This window comes from Gopherus flavomarginatus, chromosome 3 (assembly GCF_025201925.1).
Source record: "Gopherus flavomarginatus isolate rGopFla2 chromosome 3, rGopFla2.mat.asm, whole genome shotgun sequence".
Lineage (NCBI taxonomy): Eukaryota > Metazoa > Chordata > Testudines > Testudinidae > Gopherus > Gopherus flavomarginatus.
This window is the reverse complement of record NC_066619.1, coordinates 214,684,570-214,699,096: the sequence shown is the minus strand read 5'-3', so window position 1 is coordinate 214,699,096 and position 14,527 is coordinate 214,684,570. Positions and strand designations below refer to the sequence as shown.

The following is a 14,527-nucleotide window of genomic DNA, read 5'->3' as shown; positions in this document are numbered from 1 at the left end:
GCACTCTGTAGTGTGGACGGTTACAGCTTTAAATCGATTTAGAGCTCTTAAAATCGATTTAAAGCTCTAGTCTGGACCTGCCCTAAGAAGCACAAAGCAGTAAATAAACATGCACAAGTACTTTTTGGTCTTTGTCTGCACAAATACAATCTATCTGCATAAACATATAGTTGCCAAATAAAAGAGATGCTGATGGCAACATGACCTTTATTTATGCAAAGAAAGAAATATGGTAGAACTGTCTATTAGCCAGGGAAGAGTCATCAAAAATAAATGCTGTCCAATTATCTACTGCATTGCTCTCCACAGGTATACAACAAGATTAAATGAATGTAGATGAATTACAGCTTTTTTCATACTAAGATATAATTTTTTTTTTGGACAGGATCAGTACATAACAAAGCCCTAATGGAATCAGAAATTGTCTTTAGAAAGCAAGGTCATTTTAGCTTTTTAAGCTCTTAAAATGTCTCAGATTGTCAGGGTTACCAAATTAATTTGACAGAAGAAAGCTTTTGTCCCTGTTAAATGTAAAATCTTGGAGGCATGCATTTACTACACTCATTACCTCCCCCCTCCCGTTTAGATTTTGCAGTAGGTTAGTGATGAAACATACAAGTTTAAGAAACCTGCAAAAGGCTTGAACAATAAATTGAGAGAGACATTTCTGAAAGTTTATGCACTTTGCAGAAAATTCAATCTTCTTATATGCACATGCATTGCCAAATGAAGTGAACAAGAGCTTTTATTTGAAGACTTATCAGATCTCCCCTAAGTTTTCTTTTCTTAAGGCTAAATATTCCCACAATAATATTTTTTAAACCTTTTATCATTTTTTGTTGCTCTCCTCTGAACTCTCTCCAGTTTGTCTACATCTTTCCTGTATATTTTACATATGTAGAACAAGGTGCATTCTAAACACCACCATTTGCTTCTTTGCATATTCATACTTTCCCCACATCCTATCCTTTCCAAATGTATACTGCGGGTAGTTTGGACTATTGGAGAGGAAGGATGATCCTGTGGCACGGGCTAGTCGAACTCTGGAAACCTATGGTCAGTTCTCTGCTCTACCACAGACTTCCTGTGTGACCATGGGAAAGTCAGTTAGTCTTTCTATGCCCCAATATCCTACTTCTCATGGATGTTACGAGGATAAATACATTACAAATTGTGAGGTACTCAGATATTACAGTAAGAGTAGATATATGCGAATTTGAGGTAGATTTTAGTCTCTCTGGGGCAGGAATCTTTTCACCTTTCTGTAAAGTGCCTGTCACTTTCTATGTTGGTGCTGAGTAAATACACATAAAAATAACACCATGCTATTTGGTATTAGTGGCAATGTATACCAAGGATTAAAATAGCAGGATTATCACAGTTTACAAAGAATGTATATTCACAGGTGGGACTACAAAGTGTACTAAGAACAAATTATAACCGAAGCGATTATTTACTCAAGAAATTTAGCATTAGTTGCTATACTTATTTTATTATTCAATTTAAAAATTTTCATTCATGCCATAAGAGAACAGAAACAATACCATGTGAATTAGGACACCAGTCATACACCTCAGTTACCAGCCAGCAAATAGCTAGAGTGAACGTGTCCAGGAAGAAGGATGAAAATTGTTCATCCAAACTGTTTGCCAAATACTTACAAAAAATTAATACATTTGCAAAAATTGGTATCCACTCACAATGATAGTCAACAGAAAAATCTGATAATCAGTTGAATAATTTATTCACAGCATATAAATTTTACCAGTTCTATGAATGGTGTCATCCATTTTTAAGTAACTAATTTACCCAGAAATGCAGAATAATTAATTCTGAGTTATACAGTGCTGTTGTCTGTTCTATTACTAAATTCACTGTGATATTTGTGGGGAGTGGAGTGTTTGTTCTGTCTGTTTTTCAGGGTCTATATCTCAGGTTTCAGTTGGTGCGGTGTGCGCAGGGGAAGGGAAAGAAGAGGTAAACAGAAAAAGAGAGATGCTCAGTAACTTCAAACACTATAATTAATGAGGCCCAGATCAACATTTTGGTACCCAAGAAGAAAAATAAAACCAGAAACTTAATCTGAAAATTGCAAGACAGGCTGCCAAAAGCCTGTTTATAAGTAAAAATGAACAGATAGGGTGTTTTCCCACATGACCAGGGACACGTTTTTTATGAATAACATGGCAGTTCTGGTGATGAATTGAGACTGATAAGGCCCAAGGCTTATTGGATTGGTCATCACTCTGCTCACAGCAATTGCAGGTGTTAACAGATATTTTAGTTTCTGACAGCTTGAAATCTTCTGTGATTTCCAAGATCAGATATTCACAGCTTCAGCTAGAGCCGACTAAAACATCACCTTTTTATTGTATTTTACTGCTAGAAGACAAATTTAACATAAATCCTAAATGAAAATATACAAAAATATGAAGAGAGCTTTGTTATAAATACCCTAGGTTTTCTAGCTTTTGGACTATGTATGACATTCAAATTTCAGCAATGATGACAGCTGAAGACGGTAACCATGAGTTAATTGTTAAACTCATGGGTTGTTTGATGTTTCAGTGTACTGTCATCATCATTTTCTTTGGAGTGTAAAGCAAACAGCTGATGCTGGAGAGAGAGAGAAACTAATGTAGAAATTAATGTTCACCCAGGTTTAGCAATTTTCTCTGCTGTTTATGAAATCTAAGTCTAAATATTTCACATGGAGAATTGGGAGATAAAATAAGATTAAATAAAGAGGAAATTAACTCCATAACACCTATACAAGAGCATTTCAGGATCCATAACTGCAAAAAAAAAAGGTAGAAAAAATTAGGGTGAATATAGTTAACTACATGAAAAAAGAATTAAATATACTTTCACAGTACCTTTAGGGGAGATTTCATAACCATGAATTTGGTTTACATTACAAAATAGTCATACAGGCTTTGTTCAGAATCCTCATTTAAGTCTTTAGCAGATATCTCAAAAGTCAGAATGAGATCATGTGCAACTAATGTGTGTGTATGCATTTTTGGAAGCACACAAAGAAGCCCCAGTAGGCAGAATGTTAACAACACTTTGTTCACACTCTCCTTAAAATCCTAACGTTCAAACTGGGGAGAAATGCAGCCTGAAGTCACCAGCAGAAACGTACCCTTCACACATTTCAGAGGGTTGGGCAACAGAACTTCTCTAGAGACTCTCAGATCCAAAGATCATGGAAACAAAACCTCCATAATTGTGATTCTACAAATTCTTGAAGTAAAATTATCTGCCATTTGCAATTTCTAATGCATGGGACTGTGCAAGGAATAAAGATGGATCTTTTCATAGCACAGGTGAGTTGGCTTGAGGTACCTAATATATATAGTTTTGCTTTTTCTTTCCCTTTAAAATTCCATCTCCTATGCCAGCCACACTCACAACCAGTTCAAAGCAGCTAGACTATGTGATTTCAATTATTTGAAATTGCTTCTCCCCCTACCCCAAATCCAACATGACAATATTCTTCTCCTGTAGGGAATGAAATCCATTTTGAAACTGGCTGCAGATGTTCTCAACCTGACCATCAGTCTCATGAGTGCAACTACTGTCGTCGGGAAAACTCTCCTGTTCCCACAGGTACACTAAGTCATTCTGCCAAGCAGTAATGCCTTGGTAATGAAACTGATATGGGTGGGTTCACTTAGTTGCTGAAGACAAAAGTCTATAAATTTCATTTCAGGAAAAAACAACAACAACAGAAGAATATAATATTAAATAATCTAAACGGTGGGGTGGGGCTGGGGGGAGAGACGAGTAATAGGGAACTTTGGAATGGAAATCAAAAGCATTTTGTTCCTACTGCTATTTACATGTCCTTTTATGACATACTTATGCAATGGAGCATTAGCAGTAATAACCTACGGTATTTATACTAGACATGGGCCTAATAGCAAAATTAGATTTGTAATCTAATTGAAATCAGAATATCCTCTGATTTGGGGGCTTGGCCTGAGAGATAATCCCAAACTTTTGGGTGATTTGGACCCCATGTCCTAAATTGGGCTATCAAACCTCTAGGAATTAGTTCACAGCATTTCCTATTATTTTTCTCTTTTATTCTCTTCCCATGAATTTGTGTCAGGAAGACTACATCATTTTGTCTTAAAAGAACTGTGTATGGCCTTCTTCTAGAGTCAGTCAATATTATCCCTTGGATGGGTCTAGCGGTCTCTGCTACAAAAGTGAAATCAAGTGCTTCCATCCACAGGGATATAGTGCCTCATTCCTGTAAGGCAGCATTTCCTGCCATTCTAAGGTGCCAAAAATGGATCTTCCAAGTACAGTAGTAATATACTACTACTAGATCACTGGGCTAAACAGCTTGAAGGCCCACCTGCCACTAAGGAATTCATATAAGAAAGTATTTTTCAACACACCGTACAAAACATGTAGTAATATTACATTGTTTCAGATTATATAAAATAGTACTTAAAATTTTGCAATCCTTTGCAAGACCAGGGCAGGGACTGTTATTCAGCGCACATCTGTTGTATATGTAGTTGTATGCTTAGCACAATGGGGCCCACACCAGACTAAAACCTCAGATGCTTTCCCATACAAAGTAAACAAACACATGGCTATAACACAATAGAACTTTGCATTCAAATACTGTCTTGTGCATCAAATCCAAATGATTTGGCTCTGGTAGCTGGAGTAAGTAGCAGCATTGTATTTATTGAGATATTTGTCAATTTGATTTCGGGAGCAAAGGCTTTAGGATACAGAGCTTGCAGGGTACTATTCCTTTTAGAGCCTGAGGGTCTAAAGTTGGCACTCCTATTATGGCACTCTCTCCATCTATGTAGCTTCACTGGTATCCTCCCTTCCCAGATTGCATGCCTCCTATAGGAGGCAGATTATTATTAGTAAGGTCCCTCTATGGCCTATTAGTAGCAACTACAGAGGCAACAGAGATGAACTAAAACTGTTGCAAGTTGAATTAACTCCTGCCTAGCTTTTTGGGCAGAAACACAATACGTCTGCAGGGAACAGACCCACTAAGTGGCATGTCCCTTCCACTGTTCACCTACTCTGCTCACTGTATACCTTAGAGCCATTTGCTCTCCTTAACAGAGGTTTCCAGAGGGTTAAGGAGCAAAGGCATTAAATGCCAGAGAGGCAGCACGCCCCCATCCCACTTATACATGGGAAGAGGGAGAAATAGCACTAGCCTTTTTTAAAGCAATAGGTTCAGAGTCATCTTCTTTGGAAATCAGTATGAAATTTCTCCCCCTCATGTACTTCAGGATCTGGCCCAATGTTTGTACTGGTTGCAAACTATTGTTCTTATTGACATTACAGTGCTCTCCATGGCACTGTCTCAACTAGGCTAGACTCATGGAGAAGTAATAAGTGCCAGGTGTGAAAAGGAGTTATTGCTTAAATGTCAGCTCTAGCTACAGCTCACTATATATAGGTTGTCCCTCACTAAGAAGGAAACAGCCATTTCAATCATTTCAGAAATTAAATGAAATAAAGGGCCAAAAGATTAAGATGAAGTGCCAGCTTTTATCCAAGAATTCATATTAATCTTTCCTTTGCTGCTCTTGGCTAGCAGTTCATTTGGAGCATGTTACAAGATGCCGCGAGGATTTTGGCCTCTCTGCTGGGCAAATAAAGCTTTATTAAAGCACTTACCAAAGAAAACAAAAACAAATCTCTCCAAATTATTTTTGGGCAAATGAAACAAAGGTACAAAAGAGGTGGGGCAAAAGTGTTACTGTTACTTTTAATATGCCTCAGGTATTCCACATATTGCTTAGTTCACCCTTACTTATTCTCTGACCCTTTCCTTTTTTAAAGGGAAGTAAAGTATTTTGACATAGGAGAACACCTATTGTGAATAGCTAACATCCACAATATCAGAAAACCTCCTTCTTCTACTGCAAGTCTTCCTGTGGCAAGATAGATAAACATGCAACCTAACCTTAATTCAATCACTAAAAGTTATGATTGCCCAACATCTGAAGCCATGCATTTACAAACTGGTGTCACAAGTGACATCCTACTCAAAAAGCTTCTGCAAGTAAAATAAATGGGATTTAATCTGCCGTAAAACAGATTGAATTTATTATTCTTGAGAAAAGGATACAGTTCTGACATTGAATTACAACTGCTTTGTTTTTAAAACAGGCAGCCCTCAACCTTGCCAAATCACTATTTGCAATCTTGCATGAAGCAATAAAGTCATGTATGTGCTATATGGCCAAACTAGCTGCAGCTGGATATTATTATCTGAACATTGATGGTGCTCTGGGTTATCTACAGACGCTGAGGAAGATATGGTCCCTGTTCAAGGAAAGTTAGAATCTGAACAAAACAGCCAACACCTAAATAAACCAGGAAACCCCTGGCAAATAGGGCATGGAGCTATACAAATGAATAATGTGTGAAGTATTCCCCAAGGGGAATACAGTGAAGAGCCATTGAAATGCTAAACTACACCTATAACGTACCAATTTTTATCACTGGTGAGCAGCACTGCATATAGCAGCGAAGGACAAGCTGCGGCCTGTGGGCAGCACGTGGTCCGTGGGCAGCACATGGCCCGTCAAGGTAATCCACTCGAAGGCTGCGAGACAGTTTGTTTACATTGACCATCTGCAGGCACAGCCACCCGCAGCTCCCAGTGGCTGCAGTTCACCATTCCCAGCCAATGGGAGCTGCAGGAAGTGGCATGGACGGTCAATGTAAACAAAAATGTCTTGAGGCCCACCAGTGGATTACTCTGATGGGCTGCATGTGGCTCACCACTGATCTAGACTGTTTTAAAATGTCCTGGATGTATAACTTGAAGAGGTTTACATGCACTATATGCAAAAAGAGGGCTTGCTGTAATATACTACTATTAGCTCCCAAGTCAATGTCTTTTCAGACAAATCATGTCATGGAAGTAAAACATTTGTCTCTTTTATAGAACTTGTCAAATGACAATATATTCTTTTTTAGGTTTTGGATTTGTATTTTGAATTTCTCTCCCCCTTCCCCCAAAGCCTTTTACTTACGTTCTTTAAGCCTCAGGCTCATTTCTGTGTGACCTTGACACCACACTAGTGTTTTGCATTCTTGTTTATGATCATATAAAACTCTATGGCTCACAAAGTTTCACATCCCTTTTTTACCCCACTGTTGTTAAGACATCCAGAAAAAAGAACTATTTCTACTAAATACATCAATAACATTTTCTTTGATTTCTTCAGATGTGATAGTAAACATATGGAAAAAAGGCTTTTTAAGATACTGTGCCTTCTGAGATATACCAAAATGTAGATTTCTACCTCCGGATTGTGAGAGCTTCTTTCATTCACACAGTCATCAAAGACTGAATTTTTTCATAAATAAATATTGCACGGCCATATTTTATAACATTTGTTTAGCTTCCTTTTTTTATACCAGCTCTCTAGTTTCGGGTTATAGCAAGATTTAAAAGGTGTAGTTGGTCTTCCAGTTTTATAATACCTAAATGTCATAATTTATTGCTAATATTATGCATGAACAAGCCAAAGGTTTTGGTATTGATAGCTAACGCTGAAGGAATAAATGCGAATAAAATCAAGGCACACAAATAACTTTTCATAAATAGTCTAGCCAAATGCTCAGTGGTATGCTATGCACTGAAACATTTCTGTTGTCTGTCATCTAAGACTCTTTATACGCACTTCAGTGTTAACATTAGGTAAAAATATAAAATAGGAAAATAACTGACATTCCTTCATCTATTTTTACAATCCTTAGAAGTTAAGTGTTCTCCACCTTTCTAAATAATTGTATTTCCAACTAATTCGTCTGTCTCTTAGTAATCTCTCCTCAATAGTGTTCTGAAGAAGAGTTTGATTAATAAAGGACATCTGAGGGAATGCTAGACACCTATGATCAGTTTTAAAATAATTTGGAAGGGATAAGTACAGTTTAAATAAATTCTGAACCATATAAAAACTTTAATGGCAGAGTGCACTAATTCACACTTTTCAGATGAATACCATGGCAAAAATGTAACATTACTTAAACAAACTGGCTCCAGAACAATAGGAACTAGAATAAATCAGGCACCCACAATATGGTACTTATTAGGAAAAAGGACAATGACACTAATGGATACACATTCATCACTAGCACATGTGAAAACATCTCCAGCACAGAGTTGATAGAGTACAACAATTTGCTCTCTATTCCCATGGATTTCAATAACAGTTACACTGTATCCGAGAGATGAATTAGCCCTAGGCTGTTTTAGATGTGCCTTCTTTGCTTCCTCTCCTGGTCTTCCAAAGAGATCCCGCACAGGATGTAGAATGGATTTTACTAATTACAGATAAGGTATTTCATGAATCACTGTGATTGGATCATTCCATGAACTGAAAAGTCATCTTGCAACAGAAGTACAAACCAATTAATCTGTACTACACAAGCCTGGAGGACTGTTATGGAGCTGGACAGTCCCCACAGCAATTCAAGCTTCTATTAAATGTTTAGATACTATTGAATCAGCATTTTCCACTGGAAGTTGTTGTTTTGTTTTTTTTTTAACTATTTTAGTGTCAAGCATCTGGGGAGAGGGATAGCTCAGCGGTTTGAGCATTGGCCTGCTAAACCCTGAGTTGTGAGCTCAATTCTTGAGGGTGCCATTTAGGGATCTGGGGCAAAAAATCTGTCTGGGGATTAGTCCTGCTTTGAGCAGGGAGTTGGACTAGATGACCTCCTGAGGTCCCTTCCAACTGTGAAATTCTATGATCTTTGAGTTAGGAACAGTGGTTTGGAAAGTAATGTCTTTAAACTACTATTCATTTTTCAGTGGGACACAGTCTTTCAGAAGCCTTATCTTTATCCCTGTATTAACAACAAATGTCTTGGTCTACAAGGTTAAGACTTTCTCAAAGCTGAATGTAATTTTGAACTATGTGACTCTCATATAGTTTGGTTAAAACTGTGCACAATGTTTGAAAATGTACTTCAAAGGTTGAAATGTGGTGACATTTAGTCATACAAAATATTTTCACCCTGCTAAAGATAGGTCTTGCTTAGCAGACAGAAGGCCCTCACTAGAAACAAACCAACACGCTGAGAACTGCTAACATAGAGACAAGATTCTTTGATTAATTGTAACTGATTCTCTCTAGTAACTGGGAGGTAGATTTAAACCTTCTAGACCAATAATATTTAATATCATAAAAGCTTCTTTTATTGTCAGTAAAATCTTCATAAAACACCACTAATATACCACCATATTCTGAACACATATATGGTCACCAGTGCTTATGAGAGAACGGTCTCAGTAACAGTGTTCTCTTGAAGTAAAATTATTCTTTTTGAACTTCTAGTATGTTTTCAGACAACAATACAACTTCTTCTTACAGATGTCTCTACAGCTTGTTTACTACTGGAAAAATCATTTGCCTGTCGAAAAATTGCAACACTACCTTACGATTCTTGTCCCAGAAAATTCTGGTCATAGTATAGAATCTATCAAGCAGGGAGCAGCCAACATTGCACTTGCTTACTTCATGATTACAGTTAAACTACATTATATGTAGAAGGACAGTTCATCAAAATCCATATGGCAATAGAGATGACAGTGATGAGAAGCCAAGATAGATTCATGTGTCACCATCTCCACTCTTCAAGTATTATTGTCAAATAAAAATCTTGCTGAGAAATGCTCTGTCACAGCAATGGTACACAAACATTTTTCTCAGACACCTAAATGTTTCCTGCCATAACAGTTGTAGGCCTGAAATTTGCTCTGATAAATTCCATACTGAGACAAAAGCTAATTATCTAGAAAACTACCCAAGCATGCAGTTTACCCTTTACACCACATATCAATCCATCTGGAGATGAGCAACAGCCTTGCTGGATTGCAGTTCAGAGAAAGGTTCATCTTCATCAAGTACTCACTGATAGTTTTAAAATTCAAAGTTGTTTGCAAGATTTAGGGTCAGAAAAATGAAGTAAATTTGAAAACAAATAATTATTTGATTTTTTTTATCAAAACCTCAAACTGCCATTGTTGGATTTTACGCAGAATAAAGGGGACTTATTGACACTGAAGTCAAGAACTAATGATGGAGGATGACTAACACTTGCAGCAATTCAGAGGCTAAGGCTTCAAAACAAAAACAAAACAAAACAAAGATTTTTTAGTTTTACTGTATCCAGACTTCTAGAAATTTCAACTAACTCATGTTCTGAAGCAATGTTCCCTTTCAAATCAAAATGCTAATATGTGAAAAAATTATAATATTGTCATTCTTCGGTATGGCCATTTTGTACAGTTAAATGGAGCTGCTTCATGCAATAAAACACAAGTTAAGAAATCTGTCAAGTCACATCCAAAAGGTGAAAGTTAATAGGTTTTTACTGCGGAGAATAAAGCCTACAGAAAAAAAATATGTTTTCAACATTACTAATTTGCAGCATTTCAGAAAGATGCACCAATTCAAACATTTTATTAGTGGAAAGGCATGAGAGAGATTTTTCCTTTTTCTTCTTCTTAATATAAATATATATTTCACCCTTCATCCATAGTAACACAAGCTAACCACGAAAACCTAACTAAACAAGTAGTGCTCAATGCATGAGCAAACTATAACAACTAAACTGATCTTTTCTGGGTACAACTGGTCAAACAGGTTTTGTTTCTTTATATTTTCCTCTCCTTTAATTTCTATATAGTCACAATCTTAAACCACCGGATCTTACCTCTGTCACTGAAGTCATCCACAAGAATGATTTCAGCTATAAGGATGTCTGGAGTCCGGTTGATAATGCTGTATATGGTTCTCAAGAGTGAAGTCCATCCTTCGTTATGAAATGGGATAATTATGCTAGTATTTGGCAACTTTTCCAAGTATACCTTGTGCTTACAGCTGAGAAGGAGGGGAAAAAAAAGGAGGTGTATAAGAACACAGAAGAGCAGAATGGATTCAGTATATACAACTCAACTGTTTGCTCTGTTCAGCCATCACATTTTCTGGTGTGAAATGACTCTGTATATCCAAACAGTGTCTAACTCTATAATCAATCACATCATTAATTAAATTATATATTTAATTAAGTAGCATTAACTACCTACACAGTACCTGCCATGAAACTAATATTCAATAACTACTAGGTCCTTTTTTATTCAAGTACTCAATAGCAAGGATTTTACAAATATAACACTGTAAATTAGAAAAAATGAAAGTACAATAGTGTAATGCTGATGTAAACTTGTAAGTAGATTATGTGGCTTCAGTGGGAATTCTTCCTGAGTAACTCGTAGAGGATGTGCATTCTAAATACTATTTCTCTTTATAAGGATATATTTACCCAAAATATTTTTGGAATATCATATGAAAAGAAGAATTTGAATGATCCCTTTATTATCCAAAGCAAAGAAAAATTGTAAAATTAGTTCTTTTCTCAAAAAGGCAAAACTGATAGACAACGAAAAGTTATTTTACTAGATGGTATACATTCAAACAAAGACTTATGCACATACAACTCCAGCTCTATATCTAAATATTCAATACAATGGATGCCATTAAATGAAAAAAGTGTTATAAAAACGTGTCTCTGGATATCAACACTAATCTTCTGCTAACTGCAAAGGCAAAAGTATTTCAGAACTGTTAATCAGCAACTGCATTTATATAATGCCATCCAATAAAAGACATACTTAAAAGCTTATAATTTTGAAACAATGTCTAAAAGCCCATTAATTCTGAGGTAAACTTTCAAACCACATAATGTCTGGAGTGGATAGTTACACTACATTTAGTGGGCTATAGAGCCTTTTATCTAGAGGTCAGTGTTTCAAATTCAGCTCCAGTCAACAGTGATGCAAAGTCATTATGATCCAATATCTGTTTAGTAATCCATGGGAAAGAGTTGATGACCTCAGCCCAGCCCCTAAGGGATGTTCAGATCATAATTGGCATGCCTTCTTATCCATTGCAGCAAAGAAGCAAATGATTGAATAAGTATGGTGCCTGATTCATCCTCTCACACAGAACTCCTGGGTGAATACCCTCCAGTCCTGATGAATTATTACTGTATAATTTAATCAATTTGTTCCAAAAACATCCTCTATTAAAATCCTCAATCTGGGGAAGTTCCTCAGATATGTCACCTAAAAAGAATAGCTCAAATATGAGACTCTCCCTCACATTCTTTGCAGTGAAGAGAGAGGCAGAGAAGCTAAATATATTCTTTGCAACAGCTTTATTTTCCTTGAGTGCTCCGCTAGCACCTTAATTGTCCAGTGGCCCCACAGATTGTTTGGCGGGCTTCCTGCTTCTGATGTAATTCACAAAAATTTTGCTGTAGGTTTTAACCTTCTGTTAGTTGCTCTTCAAATTCTTTTTGGCCTGCCTAATTACACTTTTATACTTGACTTACCAGAATTTATGTGCCTTTCTATTTTCCTCAGTAGGATTTGACTTCCAATTTTTTAAAGATGTCTTTTTGTCTCTAATGGCCTCTTTTACTCTGCTGTTTAGCTATGGTGGTATTGTTTTGGTACTCTGCCAATTTTTTAAAAAAAGAAATACACCATAATAGAAGCTCAAACTAAATGTATTTTTTGAAGTTGCCATGCAGCTTACAAGCATGTCGCTCTTGTGACTGTTCCTTTTGATTTCTGTTTAACCTTATTCTTAAATCAGTAATAAATGCAGAAGAGAGTCTATTAGTGTTTTTTGAACAATATAATGAAACTTAGTTTGAGCCTTATATTTTCCAGAAAACATCAAATTAAAAACCCCAACAGTCTTGGGACCAGATTCGAGACACAACTTTCATTATCACATTCTCCTCACAAATATCAGTGACATTGAGAAGCACTCTTAACTTTTAGCTCAGGTACAGCCATATAAACAAACAAGTACTCCTTCTGCAAAACCCCCATAACTTCACTGGAGGAGAAAGAAATTGGGATGGAGTGGCAGTAGTTGCTATAGCTACAGATACTATTGTGAACAACACAAATAATAAATAAAAATATCCATGCCATGCTTGTGGCATTGAGAAGCTTAATCCTCAGAACAGGTGGTGTGATAAATGACGCAGGGGTAGCTCCCTTTTATGGACACCCAGACAGTCAGTTAGCTGTAAAATCCCTCTTGGTGTCTGTTCTATGCTTTCTTTACCTACAAAGGGTTAACAAGCCCACAGGTAAAAGAAAAGGGGTAGGCACCTGGCCAAAAGAGCCAATGAGAAGGCTAGAACTTTTTAAAATTGGAAAAAGAGCTTTCCCTTTGTGTCTGTAGTGTCTCTCCAGAAAAGAGGGGAACAGAGGGCAGCCAGGTATGAGAAATCATAAGATTATAACTAGAATTACTTATTTGAAACTCCCCAAATATGTAAGTAAATTAGGAATGTTTAGATAGACATGATCAGGTTTATTTCTTATTTTAGCCTGTGGATCTCTGTGGTAACCCCAGATGCTTTTTTTTGCTTGTAACCTCAAAGCTGAACCCCCAAGAAAGCTATTTTGGGTGCTTAATTTTTGGAATAGCTCTTTTAAAATCTAGTAAAAGCCTAAGTTCCAGATGTATTTTTTTTCTTTTTTGTGTTTAATACAATTTACCTTTTTTAAGAACAGGATTGGATTTTTGGTGTCCTAGAGGTTTGTGGATGTTGTTTGAATAGCTGGGGGCAACAGCTAATTTCCTTTGTTTTCTTTCTCACTTCTTCTGCAGAGGGGTGTGTGTGTGTGAAAGGGCTTGAGGGTACCCCACAAGGAGGAATTCCCAAGGGCTCCTTCCTGGGTCCAAGGGGGATTTTTGCATTTGTGTGGTGGAGGCATTTAGCAAGCCAAGGTCAGAGAGAAGCTATAACCTTGGGAATTTAATAGAAGCCTGGAGTGGCAAGTATAAATTTTTAAAATCCTTGTGGGCCCCCACCTTCTGTACTCAAAGTGCCGGAGTGGGGATTCAGCCTTGACGGGTGGCCTATCATTGGCAGTTTTTGTTCATGAAAACAAGAGGTTATGGTAACTGATCATGATATAAGGAAAATATACTTAAAGCTTTACATTCAGAGAGTTCTTAGAAAAATGTGTGCTATCTTCTAATCTGAAAGAGAAAATCTGAAGTTTCATATGTTTAGTGTCCCTCATTAAAGTTTCTAGCCCTTAACAGTTTGCTTTTCTTCATGTCTACGTAATCCAGTTATTTTTAAAAGGCTAAATTACCTGAAATTCTACCTATCTGAAGATATCAGGGCAGATTGTCAGCTGGTAAGAATTGTCATAGCTCCACGTGCTTCTGTGGACCTATGAAAATTTACATCCTGATGCAAGAGGCTTACTCCTGGGTCTCATGCCTCCAGCATAAATCATATAGGAAGCTCTCCTACCTCTTAAGATTTTTGATCCTCAGACATCTATAGGTTGCTTCAGGGGTCTTCCCTATTGATCATGTGTCAGCTTCAGGACAAAAGAACCTCCTAATCTTTAATTGCATATAAAAATGCAGAGCCAGAGTTTATTTGAAATGGATACAAGAGCATC

The 14,527-nt window shown here is 36.9% G+C and overlaps 1 protein-coding gene and 1 long non-coding RNA gene across 5 annotated transcripts in view; one reads left to right on the top strand and one right to left on the bottom strand.

Annotated features, from left to right (window-relative positions):
• The window catches only part of GALNTL6 (polypeptide N-acetylgalactosaminyltransferase like 6), a 980,583-nt gene that overhangs the window by 460,583 nt on the left and 505,473 nt on the right, over window positions 1–14,527 (bottom strand). For all 4 annotated transcript variants that reach the window (XM_050945337.1, XM_050945338.1, XM_050945339.1 and 1 more), the window contains exon 5: window positions 10,735–10,901. In XM_050945337.1, the coding sequence (XP_050801294.1) occupies window positions 10,735–10,901 (167 nt within the window). The remainder of the gene's footprint in view (window positions 1–10,734; window positions 10,902–14,527) is intronic.
• LOC127047290 (uncharacterized) overlaps window positions 1–14,527 on the top strand; it is a 500,875-nt gene that overhangs the window by 38,650 nt on the left and 447,698 nt on the right. The window lies entirely within an intron of this gene.